Source organism: Chelonia mydas, chromosome 2 (assembly GCF_015237465.2).
Source record: "Chelonia mydas isolate rCheMyd1 chromosome 2, rCheMyd1.pri.v2, whole genome shotgun sequence".
Lineage (NCBI taxonomy): Eukaryota > Metazoa > Chordata > Testudines > Cheloniidae > Chelonia > Chelonia mydas.
This window is the reverse complement of record NC_057850.1, coordinates 43,069,525-43,085,203: the sequence shown is the minus strand read 5'-3', so window position 1 is coordinate 43,085,203 and position 15,679 is coordinate 43,069,525. Positions and strand designations below refer to the sequence as shown.

At 39.8% G+C, this 15,679-nt stretch overlaps 2 protein-coding genes across 3 annotated transcripts in view; one reads left to right on the top strand and one right to left on the bottom strand.

Moving 5' to 3' along the window:
* RBM12B (RNA binding motif protein 12B) overlaps positions 1 to 15,679 on the bottom strand; it is a 45,786-nt gene that overhangs the window by 8,704 nt on the left and 21,403 nt on the right. The window contains exon 3 of the transcript XR_005224273.2: positions 4,630 to 4,744. The gene's annotated coding sequence lies outside the window, so the exon portion shown is untranslated. The remainder of the gene's footprint in view (positions 1 to 4,629; positions 4,745 to 15,679) is intronic.
* Positions 1 to 15,679, top strand: part of CIBAR1 (CBY1 interacting BAR domain containing 1) — a 39,049-nt gene that overhangs the window by 19,125 nt on the left and 4,245 nt on the right. Inside the window, exons 7-9 of one of the 2 annotated variants that reach the window (XM_043539353.1) lie at positions 1,059 to 1,163; positions 2,883 to 2,996; positions 4,639 to 4,758. In XM_043539353.1, coding sequence (XP_043395288.1) covers positions 1,059 to 1,163; positions 2,883 to 2,996; positions 4,639 to 4,758 — 339 coding nt within the window. The remainder of the gene's footprint in view (positions 1 to 1,058; positions 1,164 to 2,882; positions 2,997 to 4,638; positions 4,759 to 15,679) is intronic. The other variant, XM_027818358.3, reaches the window with a different exon arrangement.

Sequence of the window (15,679 nt, the reverse complement as noted above, 5' to 3'; positions counted from 1 at the left end):
TGTTGTGTTTCTGAAGAGGAATCATCAAAATAAAATCTTTTAATTATTTAATTTCAAACGATGCATGTTTTAGTATTCTGTTGTATCACAACACTCTGTTTTTCCTAAGAAATTAGTATATAAAATATGTCTATATCTGTTTAAAGTGGATCAAGAATAACATTCTATTACCATGACCATAATATAATTAACATTACAGTATCTACTACTTACTAAATACCAGTAATGACAGAACTGTATCAGACAAATATGATATGCCAAAAGCTGTCTATTGCAGTGCATTATGGGAGGATTCAGGAAAACAATTAGGCGCATACTTAATGATTTGCTGAACAGGGAGGGTGTTACTCATGCTTAAAATTAAGATAGTGCTAAGAACTTTGCTGAACTGGGGTCTAAAGGAGGAGATGAAGATGACGTACGTTTATTTATTACTAATTCCATAGAGCAGTGGTGGGCAACCTGCGGGCCGCATGCAGCCCGTCAGGGTAATCCGCTGGTGGGCCGCGAGACAGTTTGTTTACACTGACTGGCCGCAGGCACGGCCGCCCGCAGCTCCCATGGCCGCGGTTCGCCGTTCCCGGCCAATGGGAGCTGTGGGAAGTGGCGCGGGCTGCAGGGACGTGCTGGCCGCTGCTTCCCGCAACTCCCGTTGGCTGGGAACAGCAAATTGCGGTCACTAGGAGCTGCAGGTGGTTGTGCCTGCAGACGGTCAGTGTAAACAAACTGTCTCACGGACCGCCAGCAGATTACCCTGACGGGCCGCATGTGAGTTGCCCACCATTGCTTTAGAGACTCACTTTGCTTAGCATACTTTTTTACACCAGGATTTATAGTTCATGTTCTCTAAATTTTAGGTTTTTTTCTTGTACAACTCTTTGAAAATTCTTCTAAAGGGCTCTACATCAGTGTAAGTGATATTAATGTCCAACTCACAAGAAGTCTAAACTATAGTAACGTGCATGTGCAGGACAGCCTAATGGTTTCTAAAGTAAAGTACACAACTTTTTAAATATCAATTCAAGGAATAACAGTCTTTATCTGGTTATATTTCTAAGGCTGAAAGTGATCTACAGAGAGCTTCGATGGATGCAACTCGAACAAGTCGGCAGTTGGAGGAAACCATTGACAATTTTGAGAAACAGAAAATAAAGGACATAAAGGTGTGCATGTAAATATATAGAGAGAGAGTGTGAGTGAGTTAGGGTGACCACACAGGAAGTGTGAAAAAGTGGGACAGGATGAGGGGTAATAGATGCCTATATTGGACACTGGCCCAAATATCAGGACTGTCCCTACAAAATTGGGACATCTGGTCACCCTATATATAGTTCACATTTAAATTTATGGCATCACTCTTGATATGTCAAAATGGTTTTAGTTGCTGTTTGGCAAGATTAGGCAACACCTCCAGTTCACGTGAGTTGTGCACAAATACAGATTGGTGCAAATACCGTGATATTCACAACTATTTCAATACCCAAATAACATTACACACACACATCAACTAGTTATTCTTAATTTCATTTGGATACAATATTAACTGTTGCCTTAAAATGTCATTTAGTGTCTCACTGAACTGTTAAACAGCTACCATATCTATCTATCGATCTAATCTACCTATCTGTCATTTTCCTCTTCAGTGCCTGTCATATATGTCACTAGTCAACTGTTCACTAGGAATTAAAATGGTATATGAAGTGGGAACAGGATAATCAGGGGGTTCTCAAACTGGGGTCATGACCCCTCAGGGGATCACGAGGCTATTACATGGTGGGTCACGAGCTGTCAGCCTCCACCCCCAAACCCTGCTTCACCTCCAGCATTTATAATAATGTTTAAATATAAAAAATGTGTTTTTAATTTACAAGGGAGTCGCACTCATAGGCTTGCTGTGTGAAAGGGGTCACCAGTATAAAAGTTTGAGAACCACTGGGATAGATAGTGTTTGTCAAGCTGCCAACAGACTTAGGGGTTAATAGCTAGAATTAAAGTCCAACTTTTTTAAAAAAAAATGCATTGAACAATTTTGCTGTTGTGTCCTAGGATGTCAATGATATAATTCTGATACAGTTTTTGTGTGTTTGAAGCAGGAGTGTACTTTTGTCATAAGAACAGGAGTACTTGTGGCACCTTAGAGACTAACAAATTTATTTGACCATAAGCTTTCGTGAGCTACAGACAACTTCATCGGATGCATTCAGTGGAAAATACAGTGGGGAGATTTTATATACACAGAGAATATGAAACAATGGGTGTTACCATACACACTATAACAAGACTGATCAGTTAAGGTGAGCTATTACCAGCAGGAGAGAAAAAAAACCTTTTGTAGTGATAATCAAGATGGGCCATTTCCAGCAGTTGACAAGAACGTGTGAGGAACAGTAGGGGGGAAAAATAAACATGGGGAAAGAGTTTTACTTTGTGTAATGACACATCCACTCCCAGTCTTTATTCAAGCGTAATTTAATGGTGTCTAGTTTGCAAATTAATTCCATCTCCCCATGTTTATTTTTCCCCCCTACTATTCCTCACATGTTCTTGTCAACTGCTGGAAATGGCCCATCTTGATTATCACTACAAAAGGTTTTTTTCTTTCCTGCTGGTAACAGCTCACCTTAACTGATCACTCTCGCTATAGCGTGTATGGTAACACCCATTGTTTCATGTTCTCTGTGTATATAAAATCGTCCTACTGTATTTTCCACTGCATGCACCCAATGAAATGGGCTGTAGCCCACGAAAGCTTATGCTCAAATAAATTTGTTAGTCTGTATCCACAAAAAGAAGACTAATGCGGCTGCTACTCTGATACTTTTGTCATGTAAATTAATATACCTGCATACAAATAAAACCTTTCTCTTTTAATTAATTTTTAGAGCATATTTTCTGAATTTATTACTATTGAAATGTTATTCCATGGAAAAGCTTTAGAGATTTACACTGCTGCTTACCAAAATATACACAAGATTGATGAGAATGATGATTTAGAGGTAAGAGCAATCAACATTCTTTTTTTATTATTTACGGACAAGGACAAGTTGCACACTGGATCTACAAATGTTGACTAAATCAGAAAATGCAAAGGACCGATTCTCATTTACACTAAGGCCCCTTTTACACTACTCCAGCTGTGTAAAAGTGCCTTAAAGTGGGTATAGATTCATATACAGATTTTTAAGCCATTGTTATCCTCTCATCTAATCCTCTGAATAACACAGGTCATTAGGACTTCCTTAGCTCCTGCTTCAAGTCCAATAGCTGTGGTTGAATGCTAGACTATTTCTTTTAGAAAAACATCCAATTCTGATTGATTAAAAAATGTCCATTGATGAAGAATCCACCACGACCCTTGGTAAATTGTTTCAATGGTTAATTACTCTCACTGTTAAAAATGTGTACCTTATTTCGAGTCTCAATTTGTCTAGCTTCAATTTCCAGCCATTGGATTTTATTATACCTTTGTCTGCTAGACTGAAGAGCCCATTATTTAAATATTTGTTCCCCATGTAGATACTTATAGACTATAACTAAGTCACCCCTTAGCCTTCTATTTTATAAACTAAATAGATTAAGCTCCTTGAGTCTCTTATTAGAAGGCACATTTTCCAATCCTGTAATTATACTTGTGGCTCTTTTCTGAACCTTCTTCAATTTTTCAACATCCTTGAAGTGTGGACACCAGAACTGGACACAGTATTCCAGTAGCAGTTGCACCATTGCCAAATACAGAGGTAATATAACCTCCCTACTCCTACTAGACATTCCCGTTTGTAAATCCAGAGATTGCATTAGCCCTTCTAGCCACAGCATCCCAGTGGGAGCTCAAATTCATATGATTATCCACTAGGACCCCCCAAGTTTATTTCAGAGTCACTGCTTCTAAGAATAGAGTCCCCCATCCTGTAAGTATGATGTACATTCTTTGTATCTATATGGTATGACCTTATATTTGGCTGTATTGAAATGTATATTGTTTGCTTGCACCCACCTTAGCAAGCAAGTCAGATTATTCTCTGTCAGTGAGCTGTCCTCTTCATTATTTACCACTCCCTTGTCGTGTGTTTTCTGCAAACTTTATCAGTAATTTTCCCCCCAAGGTCATTGATAAAAATATATAATGTAGGCCCAAGAACTGATCCCTGCAGGACCTCACTAGAAATGCTTGATGATGATTCCCCATTCATAATGACATTTGAGACCTATCATTTAGCCAGTTTTTAATCAATTTAAGGTGTATCATTCCAGTTTCTCAATTAAAATGTCATGTGGTACCAACTCAAACACCTTACAGAAGTCTGAGTATATTACATCAACACTGTTACTTTTATCAACTTAATTTGTAATCTCATCAAAAAATAATCAAGTTAATTTGCCAAGGTCTATCTTCCATAAAACCATGTTGAATGGCATTAATTATATAGCATACTATCTAATAGTCTATACTATAGATTAGGTATAGATTGAATTATTCTCTCTGTTCCAGAGTTGGTCTCTTTAAATCAGGATTGGGAGGGTAAGATTGTATTGGCACTGTCCAATGCTGTACTTGTGTTAGAGAGCTTCAGTCTCTTGGGCTGTCAGTCTGGCATTTATAGCATGGCACTAAAGTCACTGCCATTTTACCTTGAACAGGTTTTTCGGAGTTCACTGTATCCACCAGACTATCAGTCTCGTTTAGACATAGTCCGTGCAAACTCAAAGTCCCCCCTTCAAAGAACTGGTTCATCAAAATTTTCATCTGGAATAATACAGGTAAGATAGAAAACGTGAATGTTAGGTTCAAGGTTCATTTCGGAAGATGTGTTAAATTAGAGACAGTATCTCAGGAGCATAGTCTCAGGTGATGTAAATTGTCATAAGCCCACTGACTTTAATGGGCCTTTGACAAATTACACCATCTGAGGATGGAGGAGGTTCATTCCAGATACATTCAGTGAACATTTTAATTTTGTATCTTGTACCTAGGAATTATAATAACCTTGTTAAAACTGACTAGGATTTGCATGCAATAGTAAATACTCTATTATAAACTATTTTATACAGAAAAGGAAAAATTGGTTAGGGACGTGTCAGAAACAAAGTTCTTCCAACACTTGGGTGATAGAAGAATAAAATAGACAAAACATTTTTCTCTTCTTAATTTTAGAATACTAACTTTGTAAAATGATTTTGTAGGAAATAAAAACTGGCCGTTGTTGAGTATGAGTTGTGGAGAAGAATTCTGTAGAAACTTTTTTAAATATTTATTTCATTTTAGAAGAGCCAGCTTGATTGCAGTGACTTTTTAGGAAATGTGAACTGACTGATAAGAATAAGATACAGAAATTGGGTAGGATACAGTTGTCAATATTAATTATTGCAGCAAGAATGCATTCCGCTTAAGGATAAATATATCAAGATGGGTAAAATGATCTAGTATGGATGAACAGGGAGATTTTATAGTATATTTTAAAATGTGTCCAATAAATTGAAAAAATATGAAGAGGGAGATGATAATGGAGAAATAAAAAAAGTGAAGTCATGCAAAAGTTCTTGACAATATTGGAAGAAATAAGATGTCTAAAAATATATCATAATAGGGCAAAAAAGGAGAGTAAGAAGAAAAGGTATCTTACAAACAAAACAGTCGCAGGTTGTGAGAAATTGAACAACATTTCAAAATCTCTAAAATGAAATGTTGCAGGACTGTGATCAGTAGTAAGCAAGCTATCAGGCTTTTGGCTCTCATGTTGCATTTTATGGAGCAGTCTAGTAATAGGAGCTTTTTAAAGACACAGTGACATTCTTTGAGTGGCCTCTGCACATTCCCACTCTTGAACTGCATCAACAGTGTAGTTTGGACCAGTGGAACCTTCTAATAAAAGTGCTCATTGGAGCACTCTCATGCTCTATGCTCCTCTCCTTGTGGCTCTGAAGATTTGAGGGCAGAGCTATAAAAGAGGCATGGTGTGATGATTGCTTCTGTTTTTTCCAAGTATGCTAGCAGGTGGACCAGAACACTTGTCAGCTCCTTGCACCCTCAATTCAAAGGAACATATTGTTCCCAGTGTCATCACCTTCTTAGTTTAGCTAGACGTTAATTCTTTTTTTCTTGTCTTCTTTTTTTTGAGGGGTTTTTGACTAAGAACCTTAGTGCCCTGGCACAGGTCCTTGTTTCTAGTATGTTGGAAACAAAGACAAAGAAATCAGGGTTCAAAGGTGAGCTTCTTTCCCTGCTGCTTTTCCTGCTTTGGATACACATGTGTTATCTGACCTGTTTGAGGAAATGTCATTCACCTTCTCTTTGCTCTATGTGCAGCACCTTCACCCCTACGGCCAGAAAGGAGTTGCATTTGCCTCCAGCCTATGTTATTGCCGGAAGCATTAGCACCTAAACCTTTCAGTTCTAGAAACCCAGGGATCTGCAAGGGCTGGGAGACCAGCCTCAGCTTTGGCCCCCAAGGTGGTCAAAAATTCCAGGAAAGTCCTAGTGTAGGTGTCTGCCTCTTTGACTGGAGTCAGACCTAAGGTACCAGTCACTGTGAATCCATAAGCTCAGAGGTGACACCACTGCTGAAAAAGCTAATTCTCGAGAGCATATCTCTAAGGAACTGATATGTCTGGTTCCATGCACTAAATTGCAAAAGTGTCCCCATAAGGCTTCAGCCTTGGAAGTCAGAGCCACAACAAAGAGTGGTTATAGAGGGCCAAGACCAAATTACAGATCTGTACTCTGGTCTGGATCAGAGGCCATTGGTTCTATACTTGAAACTTCATTGTGAGCCTGATGAGGCACCTGATGCTTCTTGTGAGCCACCAAGTTCCTACTGGAGGATCCACTGTTAATAGGGTGACTCAGTAACATGGTGGCGGAGGTATCAAGCCCCTGGAACACCCTCATTCAGATCATAGAATCATAGAATATCAGGGTTGGAAGGGACCTCAGGAGGTCATCTAGTCCAACCCCCTGCTCAAAGCAGGACCGATCCCCAATTAAATCATCCCATCCAGGGCTTTGTCAAGCCTGACCTTAAAAACCTCTAAGGAAGGAGATTCTACCACCTCCCTAGGTAACGCATTCCAGTGTTTCACCACCCTCTTAGTGAAAAAGTTTTTCCTAATATCCAATCTAAACCTCCCCCATTGCAACTTGAGACCCTTACTCCTCTTTCTGTCATCTGCTACCATGGAGAACAGTCTAGAGCCATCCTCTTTGGAACCCCCTTTCAGGTAGTTGAAAGCAGCTATCAAATCCCCCCTCATTCTTCTCTTCCGTAGACTAAACAACCCCAGTTCCCTCAGCCTCTCCTCATAACTCATGTGTTCCAGTCCCCTAATCATTTTTGTTGCCCTCCACTGGACTCTTTCCAATTTTTCCACATCCTTCTTGTAGTGTGGGGCCCAAAACTGGACACAGTACTCCAGATGAGGCCTCACCAGTGTCGAATAGAGGGGAATGATCACATCCCTTGATCTGCTGGCAATGCCCCTACTTATACATCCCAAAATGCTATTGGCCTTCTTGGCAACAAGGGCACACTGTTGACTCATATCCGTTTCTCGTCCACTGTAACCCCTAGGTCCTTTTCTGCAGAACTGCTGCCGAGCCATTCGGTCCCTAGTCTGTAGTGGTGCATTGGATTCTTCCGTCCTCAGTGCAGGACTCTGCACTTGTCCTTGTTGAACCTCATCAGATTTCTTTTGGCCCAATCCTCCAATTTGTCTAGGTTCCTCTGTATCCTATCCCTACCCGCCAGCGTATCTACCTCTCCTCCTAGTTTAGTGTCATCTGCAAACTTGCTGAGGGTGCAATCCTCACCATCCTCCAGATCATTTATGAAGATATTGAACAAAACTGGCCCCAGGACTGACCCTTGGGGCACTCCACTTGATACCGGCTGCCAACTAGACATGGAGCCATTGATCGCTACCCGTTCAGCCCGACAATCTAGCCAGCTTTCTGTCCACCTTATAGTCCATTCATCCAGCCCATACTTCTTTAACTTGCTGGCAAGAATACTGTGGGAGACAGTGTCAAAAGCTTTGCTAAAGTCAAGGAACAACACGTCCACTGCTTTCCCTTCATCCACAGAACCAGTTATCTTGTCGTAGAAGGCAATTAGATTAGTCAGGCATGACTTGCCCTTGGTGAATCCATGCTGACTGTTCCTGATCACTTTCCTCTCCTCTAAGTGCTTCAGAATTGATTCCTTGAGGACCTGCTCCATGATTTTTCCAGGGACTGAGGTGAGGCTGACTGGCCTGTAGTTCCCAGGATCCTCCTCCTTCCCTTTTTTAAAGATGGGCACTACATTAGCCTTTTTCCAGTCAGGGGGGACCAGATCATGGGGACCCTTCATGCAGCATTGAGTAAGTTACTCTCAATGCTTAAAGGTAAAGAAGTGTAAGATAGTGGGATGCTAATTCTTCCTTCTCCAGAAAAGAAAAGGGAGGTAAATCAGGGTAAATCAGTTTCCCTATCTATACAGATCTCTCCGTAGATCAGTGAACCTGCCCCTAGAACCTCTACTGGTTCCTCAGGGAAATGTCTCACCTCCTTCGACTTTTTGCTTACCAAACTATTGTTGTCACCCTTGGAAACTGCCTCTGATCCAGAATCGGGCCATGTCCTGCCTGATACCATTCCTTGCCCTTCTTTTGCCGGGGAAAGGATGAGGGAAATTAGCGTTATCAAGATCCTCAGACCATAAAATCACCCTTCCTTGGATTAGGAGGTACCACCCTGGGTATTATGACCATATTTGCCTTCCCCTATGTATTAATCTGAATTTAGAAGGGCTGAAGAAAGGCAGCTTCCAACAGAGCCTTCTCCTAAAAGAGGTCAGGTGACATATCCTGTCCTGATTTGTCACTGTCTGGTACTGAAAGAACAGTTTCCTTTACTTGTCTCAGACATACTGCCTGAAGAGGAACTAAAGGGGCCTATTGAACTTTTGGATGCAGATATGGATCTGGATGATCAAACTTCACCAGATGATAGTGTGGGTGCATCATCTTCCTCCTCTCCAGAAGATATGTTCCAATTTCACAAACACATGGAAAGACTGGGTACTAATTACCCTGAACATCCTTTAGGAACCTTAGAGTAAACGACACATCTGTTCTTGATATATTGGGGTCACCTTCTAAAAGTGAGATACCTTGCCAGTCTTTGATGGTTTATTATAGCTGGCAAAAAGTATCTGGTTAAACCCAGCACCTGGACAGACAATTCCTAAGAAAGCAGATAAATTATACAGATGCTTCCTAAGGGATTCTCATTCTCCTGACCCACCCAACTCCAAATTAATTGATGGTGACAGCTGCCATTCAAAGAGCTAAACTGCGGGGGTCAAGTCCACTTTGTCGAGAACGAGGAGTAATGGTCTCAAGTTGCAATGGGGGAGGTTTAGATTGGATATTAGGAAAAACTTTTTCACTAAGAGGGTGGTGAAACACTGGAATGCGTTACCTAGGGAGGTGGTAGAATCTCCTTCCTTAGAGGTTTTTAAGGTCAGGCTTGACAAAGCCCTGGCTGGGATGATTTAACTGGGACTTGGTCCTGCTCCGAGCAGGGGGTTGGACTAGATGACCTTCTGGGGTCCCTTCCAACCCTGATATTCTATGATTCTATGTCCCTTCAGTTAGATAGGTAAGCTAGATGTTCAGGGGGAAAAGATGTTCTCTTTTGCCACATTGGGCATTAGAGTTGTGAACTATCAGGTGGTAATGTCCACAAGAGCTTAGTAGGCTAGTCTCTCCATTGAAATGGAGCCACCGCAGTGGGACTCAGTCTGGTGATGTTCCTGAACTTGCTCGTCAGCACTAATAGAGATGTCTTACTTTATCCTTCATTGAATTTTAGACCTCAATCAAATTACATCATACTGGCCTCTCAGAGTTTAATGCCTAGAGCAGACTGGCACATTCATTCAGAAGGAGTTTTGGGTTTTGTGGATAAGAATACTAACTTTGTAAATTCTCGTACAAATTTTTTTCTGGTTTATGAAATGGGATCTCTGTTTTAATCTTAATGATCAACGAAACAGAAAAAACTTCCTGGTTTGGTCTTCTATCTACTTTTATTTGCTTTTTCTATTTTTCTGCATAAAATCCAATACAAATTATTGGAATCTTCAGCAATAACTGTGTATGTATATAATTCTCCTGTTACATCAGATAAGATGTCTTTGCCGCTGTGACAGGGTTAGAAACCTAGCTGAGACACTTTGGGTCAGAGCAGGTGACAGAATCAGGACACCTGGCTTATATTTCTAATTTTTCCACTGACTCAGTATATGATGTTGGGCAAGTCACTTAATTTCACAGGGCCTCTGTTTGTCAGTAAAATCAGGAGTGTACAAGGTTTCTTAGTTTTAATGCTTATTTGGAACTTACAAATCCTTCAAAATTGCTATCTAACGCCAAAGTATTACAACTTTGCTGGTTAAATCTAATTCTAGATATTTCAAGCTCTCCTACATTTCCACTAGCAAAAATCATGAAAAATTGCACTAATCTGTAGCTAACCCTCAGCAGATGTGCATTAAATGGTGTGTTAACAGAGCTGTATAATACTAAAATTTTCTAGTTATTTTATACTTCCCTGCTCAATCTACAGAGATAGTAGAGCTAAGATTTCTATTTATTTTAAATCTTTGTTGCTTATTTACTCTATTGAGGGAGGAGTTGGTAGCTATAATTATTGTTAGCCTAACCAGAATCTGAATGACTATGCTTTCTTTATTTGGATATTTAATTCCATGCTAAGGTTATGTCAGATTTTTGTATACTTGAGATTTAGTTGCAGATCCAGGTTGAAATCTGGCCCCATTGAAGTCAATGGAAAAATGGCCACTGACTTCACTGGGACCAGGATTTCACCCTTGTTTCCTAAACCGGGTTTACTGCAGAGTGACTTTCAAAATTTTATATAGAAGAATAATCTTTGGCTTTATTCTGTTTTTGTGCAAGACAACTACCTCACCATGGTTTTACCAAGCAAGGTCATTTAAAACCCTATAATTACACTAGCAATTGCATAGTGATTTAGACTTATTTACTAACCCTCACAATAGCCCTGGAAGGTATTGTTGTATTATCCCCATTTTACAGATGGGGAAATTAAGACACATATTAGATACTTAACCTCTCTATGTAGGATACACTGGACCCTCGCTAGAACGCGGGGTTCGGGATCCATGCGCAGTACCACGTTAACGCAGGGACTGCGTTACCATGGATCCCAATTTAAATATTTAAATTTGGGATCCATCACCACGACCGCGCTGTATGCAAATCTGCGCTATAGCGATGCGCACTCTAGCAAGGGTCCGCTGTATTTCTAGAGCATCTAAGCATGAAGTACAATAATTTAAAATTTGCAAGAGGTCATCCTCGTAAATTCTTCCAGACTGCAGGAAGACTTCCCGTATTCATTTGTTAGTAATTCTTTGTAACTGACTTGCTACAAGGGCATTGGAGGATCTGGAATGAGATCTAAGATTATAATTTGAGAGTTTCTGGCTCCTAGTTCTCTGCTCAAATCTCTATGGCATGTCATGTTTTTTAATACCTACCACAGAATCTTATTTCTTGAGTAATTAACTAACCTTAATTACTTAAGATCATTACAGGCTATTCCTTCAGTAGATCTCTGCAACTGGGCAAATGCAGCAACCAACAGAAAGCAAACAGCAAATTTCTCATTGAGGAAAAATGTTCAAGGGTTGCTTCTTCAGTCAGTTAGCACTTCAGTCAGATACTATTGGTGTCTGCCTCTTAACTTTGTTTAGTGAGTAAATAGATTTTCTGTTAATCTATATTTTCAAAAATTTATAACAGTTGTAAAAATTTGCTCCATGCTAACATATGATATGCAGTGTCTCAGGTTTATAGCAATTTATATTTTCTTTAATTTGCAAGTTTCAACACCCCCAAGAAAAAGAATTCTGCTAGTTCCTGTGGCTCAAATATTTCTTCAGTGTAAAAAAAATATTTTGTTTACAGACTTGACATACATAGAGAGATGTACACAGTTTAAATGTATGAGGTATGCACATTGTGTGTATTCAAAAAACTATTAAAGAGTCAAGAGTAAATTACACACTTTTTAAAATTTGAAATTTAACAGGGCAAAGGCAGAGCAGCAAGTTGTGTATCTTCCACACAACAGGTGGTGTGCATACAAATTATCAAATGTGAAGACATGTAGATGCCTCAGTTGAATTCTTAACTTTGAGCACATTGTTAGTAAATGGTTTAGTTGACATATTCATAAAAATCCATTTTAATTTATACTAGTTTTATTTTCAAATAACAAAACTGATTTGTGAGATGTTCCCTCTACTGTATCTACTTCAAAAATGTCAAGTTCATACTCAGGCAGCTACAACTCTGAGCTTAAAAATGAGTATCAAATGATATATTCCAGTATTACATTTTAGAAATGTTCTAGTTATATATCATACCCACTGTATGAAGGCAGTAAGTTTCAATGGAACTGTAATTCATAATGTAAAATAACAAAGATCAGCTCTTAGTTGTTAATTTGTATAGGTGTACTGTCAAACCATGCTGGAGTGCCTTGCTAATGTGTGGAAAAAGTGAACTGTTGCTCTAATATGTCTATCGCTGAGGCAATAGAGAATGCTTCATAACTTGGGAGTAACTGGGTAGCAATAAATAGAAAATTCTTTAAGCTGCTATATATCATGCAGGAAAGCAACAGTAGATGTCAGAATTGATATGTTAGGGCTTATCACACAAGTTGTATGACTTTAGCTGTACTAGTATTTTTAAAGTGGTATGACCTTCCTAGTGTGGATGCAGTGGTGTTGGTACAAAGGTACTTTATACCAGGATAGCTATTCCCATATGGGATAAGACACCTTTATGCTGGGGAAAACTATTTTAGCCAAAAAAAACCCAACCCCTAACTGAAATAGTACTGGTGCACAAAGTGTGTGTAGAACAGGCCTTAGTCTGCCAAATGGCATGAATGCTAGTTTGAACCCACTGTGAATCACTTGCTCCTTATAATCTTTATAGTTCATTTTTAAAAAACAGGTTCTGTGTAGAATGGAAATCCAAGTTCTAAGGCTCCCATAAAGGAAAACTTCACTGTAATATGCAATATCCTAATCACTAAGGGCAGGGCCATTAAACATGTTTAAGTGCCAGAAACATAATAAGCCACAATTAAAAACAGGAAGCTGCCATTTTGACAGTGTCATGGGGCAGATTAGGACTGAGAACTCAAGTGCCATTAAGAAAACACTGAAAATCAGATTTTTTAATTATTTATTAACAGGTCCATTATTTTATAACAAATCTTATAAAACTTGTTTTACAACTTAAATAGAGATAAACTTAGTATTTTGCACAAATACAAAATTATAAATTGACCTATGCAAGTCCCTAAAGCTGTACTGACAAGACCTGCTACCAATCACTTTCTTCATATTTATGCTATTGATCACATATTGTGGTTGATGCTTTTCTATTCTTCCTCTTCCATCTTTTCAGTTGATAGCACCAGTTACTTTTTCATATGTTTAGGTCTACACTTCTGTTTTTCCTACATTTAGATCTTACCTGTTTGTTAGTCATCCTATCAAAACTCTACACAATATTAAGCTTTTTCTCCTCCTCCATCCTATTTTCCTTACTTTAATATTTCAATTTTGAGTTTGACTTTGACTATTGTTGAAGGTGTTTCTCCCTTCCTTATTATTCAAAAGAAGTTATCAAACAATCATATGTGGTGTTGGGCAATGACAGTCTTCCCACAAACTCCAAAACTTCCACAGACTTCTAAGTGGTTATGTCAGTAGATTTATGGGAGCCACTCCTTTTCTACCACCTTACTATAGTAATTTTAGCGGCATCTGAGATCAGTTCTTTATGGCTTTTACAAAACAGTTTCAGGACAATTTAATAATAATACTAAGGGGTTTTCTGACAGCTGACACCCTGTTATTTCCCTCCCTTATGGAGTCTCCAATGGTTTTCCAAACAGTCTTAATTTTTGGGCACGTCCACAATATATGGAGAAATTACTCCCATTTCATTACATTCTCTCCAGAATTTGCCTGTCCCTGTACCATAAATTTGTTTAATTTTAAGGGGAGTTAAGTACCCAAAATAAATAATTGTGTAGTTTTCTTTTGCTAACGTGTTGAGGTGTGGGGACTATTGCTGCATATGTTCTCCCATTCCTCAGTTTTGGTGTCTATGCGTACATCAACTATCCAGCTTTTCATGAACGTAGTTATTTCCTGTAAGGGCTATTCCACACTAGAATCACTTCAGTGATTCCAGAAGACTTGAGAAATGCTAACGTTGTTACAATCTTTAAGAGAGAAGAGAAATCAGACTGTGGAAACTATCGAGGCATTGCCTTGCTATCTACAGCAGGGAAAATTCTTGCCCATAACCTCTTCCCCTTACTGAGGAAATACTGCCAGAATCTCGGTGTGGTTTTAGACCATCCTGCAGGACAACTGACATGATCTTCATTGTACGCCAAATCCAGGAAAAGTCTTGGGAGCAAAATCAGGACACGGCCTTCATTGATTTGACAAAAGCCTTTGACTTTGTCAGTCACAAAGCCCTGTGGAAGGTGTTGGCCAGATTTGGCTGCCTTCCAAAATTTATTAAGGTCCTAAGGCTTCTCCATGATCAGATGACTGCCATGGTTCTCTGTAACGGCCTTGAGATGGAACCTTTCATCATCAAAACTGGGGGTAAGCAAGGATGCGTTGTTGCCCCAACCCTGTTCACTATCTATTTAGCAGTTATTTTGGTCCTCGTTAAACACCGATTCCCCAGTGGAGTTGACATTCAATACAGAATGGATGGGCGACTCTTTAATCTTAGACTTTAATCTAAAGTCTTCAGGGCATCCATTACTTATCTTGTATGCTGATGACTGTGTCATCCTTGCACACGCTGAGAATGACCTTCAGTCCACACTGGATTTTCTTGCACAAGCTTACCAAAGCCTAGGACTCTCACTCAATATTGAGAAGACTAAAGTGCTCTATCAACCTCCTACAGGCCTTGCACATGACCATCGAGGGTCAGACTTTGGAGACAGTTGAGCACTTTTGCCACCTCAGTAGCCAGCTTTCTCAAAACACAAAAATCAACAGTGAGATCCAGCACAGGATCCAGTCCGCAAGTGCTTCCTTTGGGAAATTGCTCCGATGCATTTTCATGGACCATGACCTACGGCAGGACACCAAGATCCAGGTCTATAAGACAACTGTTGTTCCCACACTCCTCTATGGATGCGAAACTTGGGTGACCTATTGACAGCACCTCAAGAGTCTGGAGAGGTACCACCAAAGATGCCTGAGGAAGATCCTTCCTGTCAAGTGGCAAGATTGCTGCACTAACGCCAGCATTCTCACTGAAGCGAATGTTACCAGCATTGAAGCAATGATCCTCATGTACCAGCTTTGCTGGGCTGGACATTGTGTGCGGATGCCAGACTCTTGCCTCCCAAAACAAGCCCTCTACACCATCGTCAGAGATCCCGTGGTGATCAGAGGAAATGCTACAAAGACACACTGAAAGCATATCTTAAGAAAACTGATGTGGACATCACAAGCTGGGAGGAGCAAGCCACCAACCGACCCCAATGGCGCCATGGCCTCCATCAGGCAATGGCCCACGTCAAGGAGAAGCA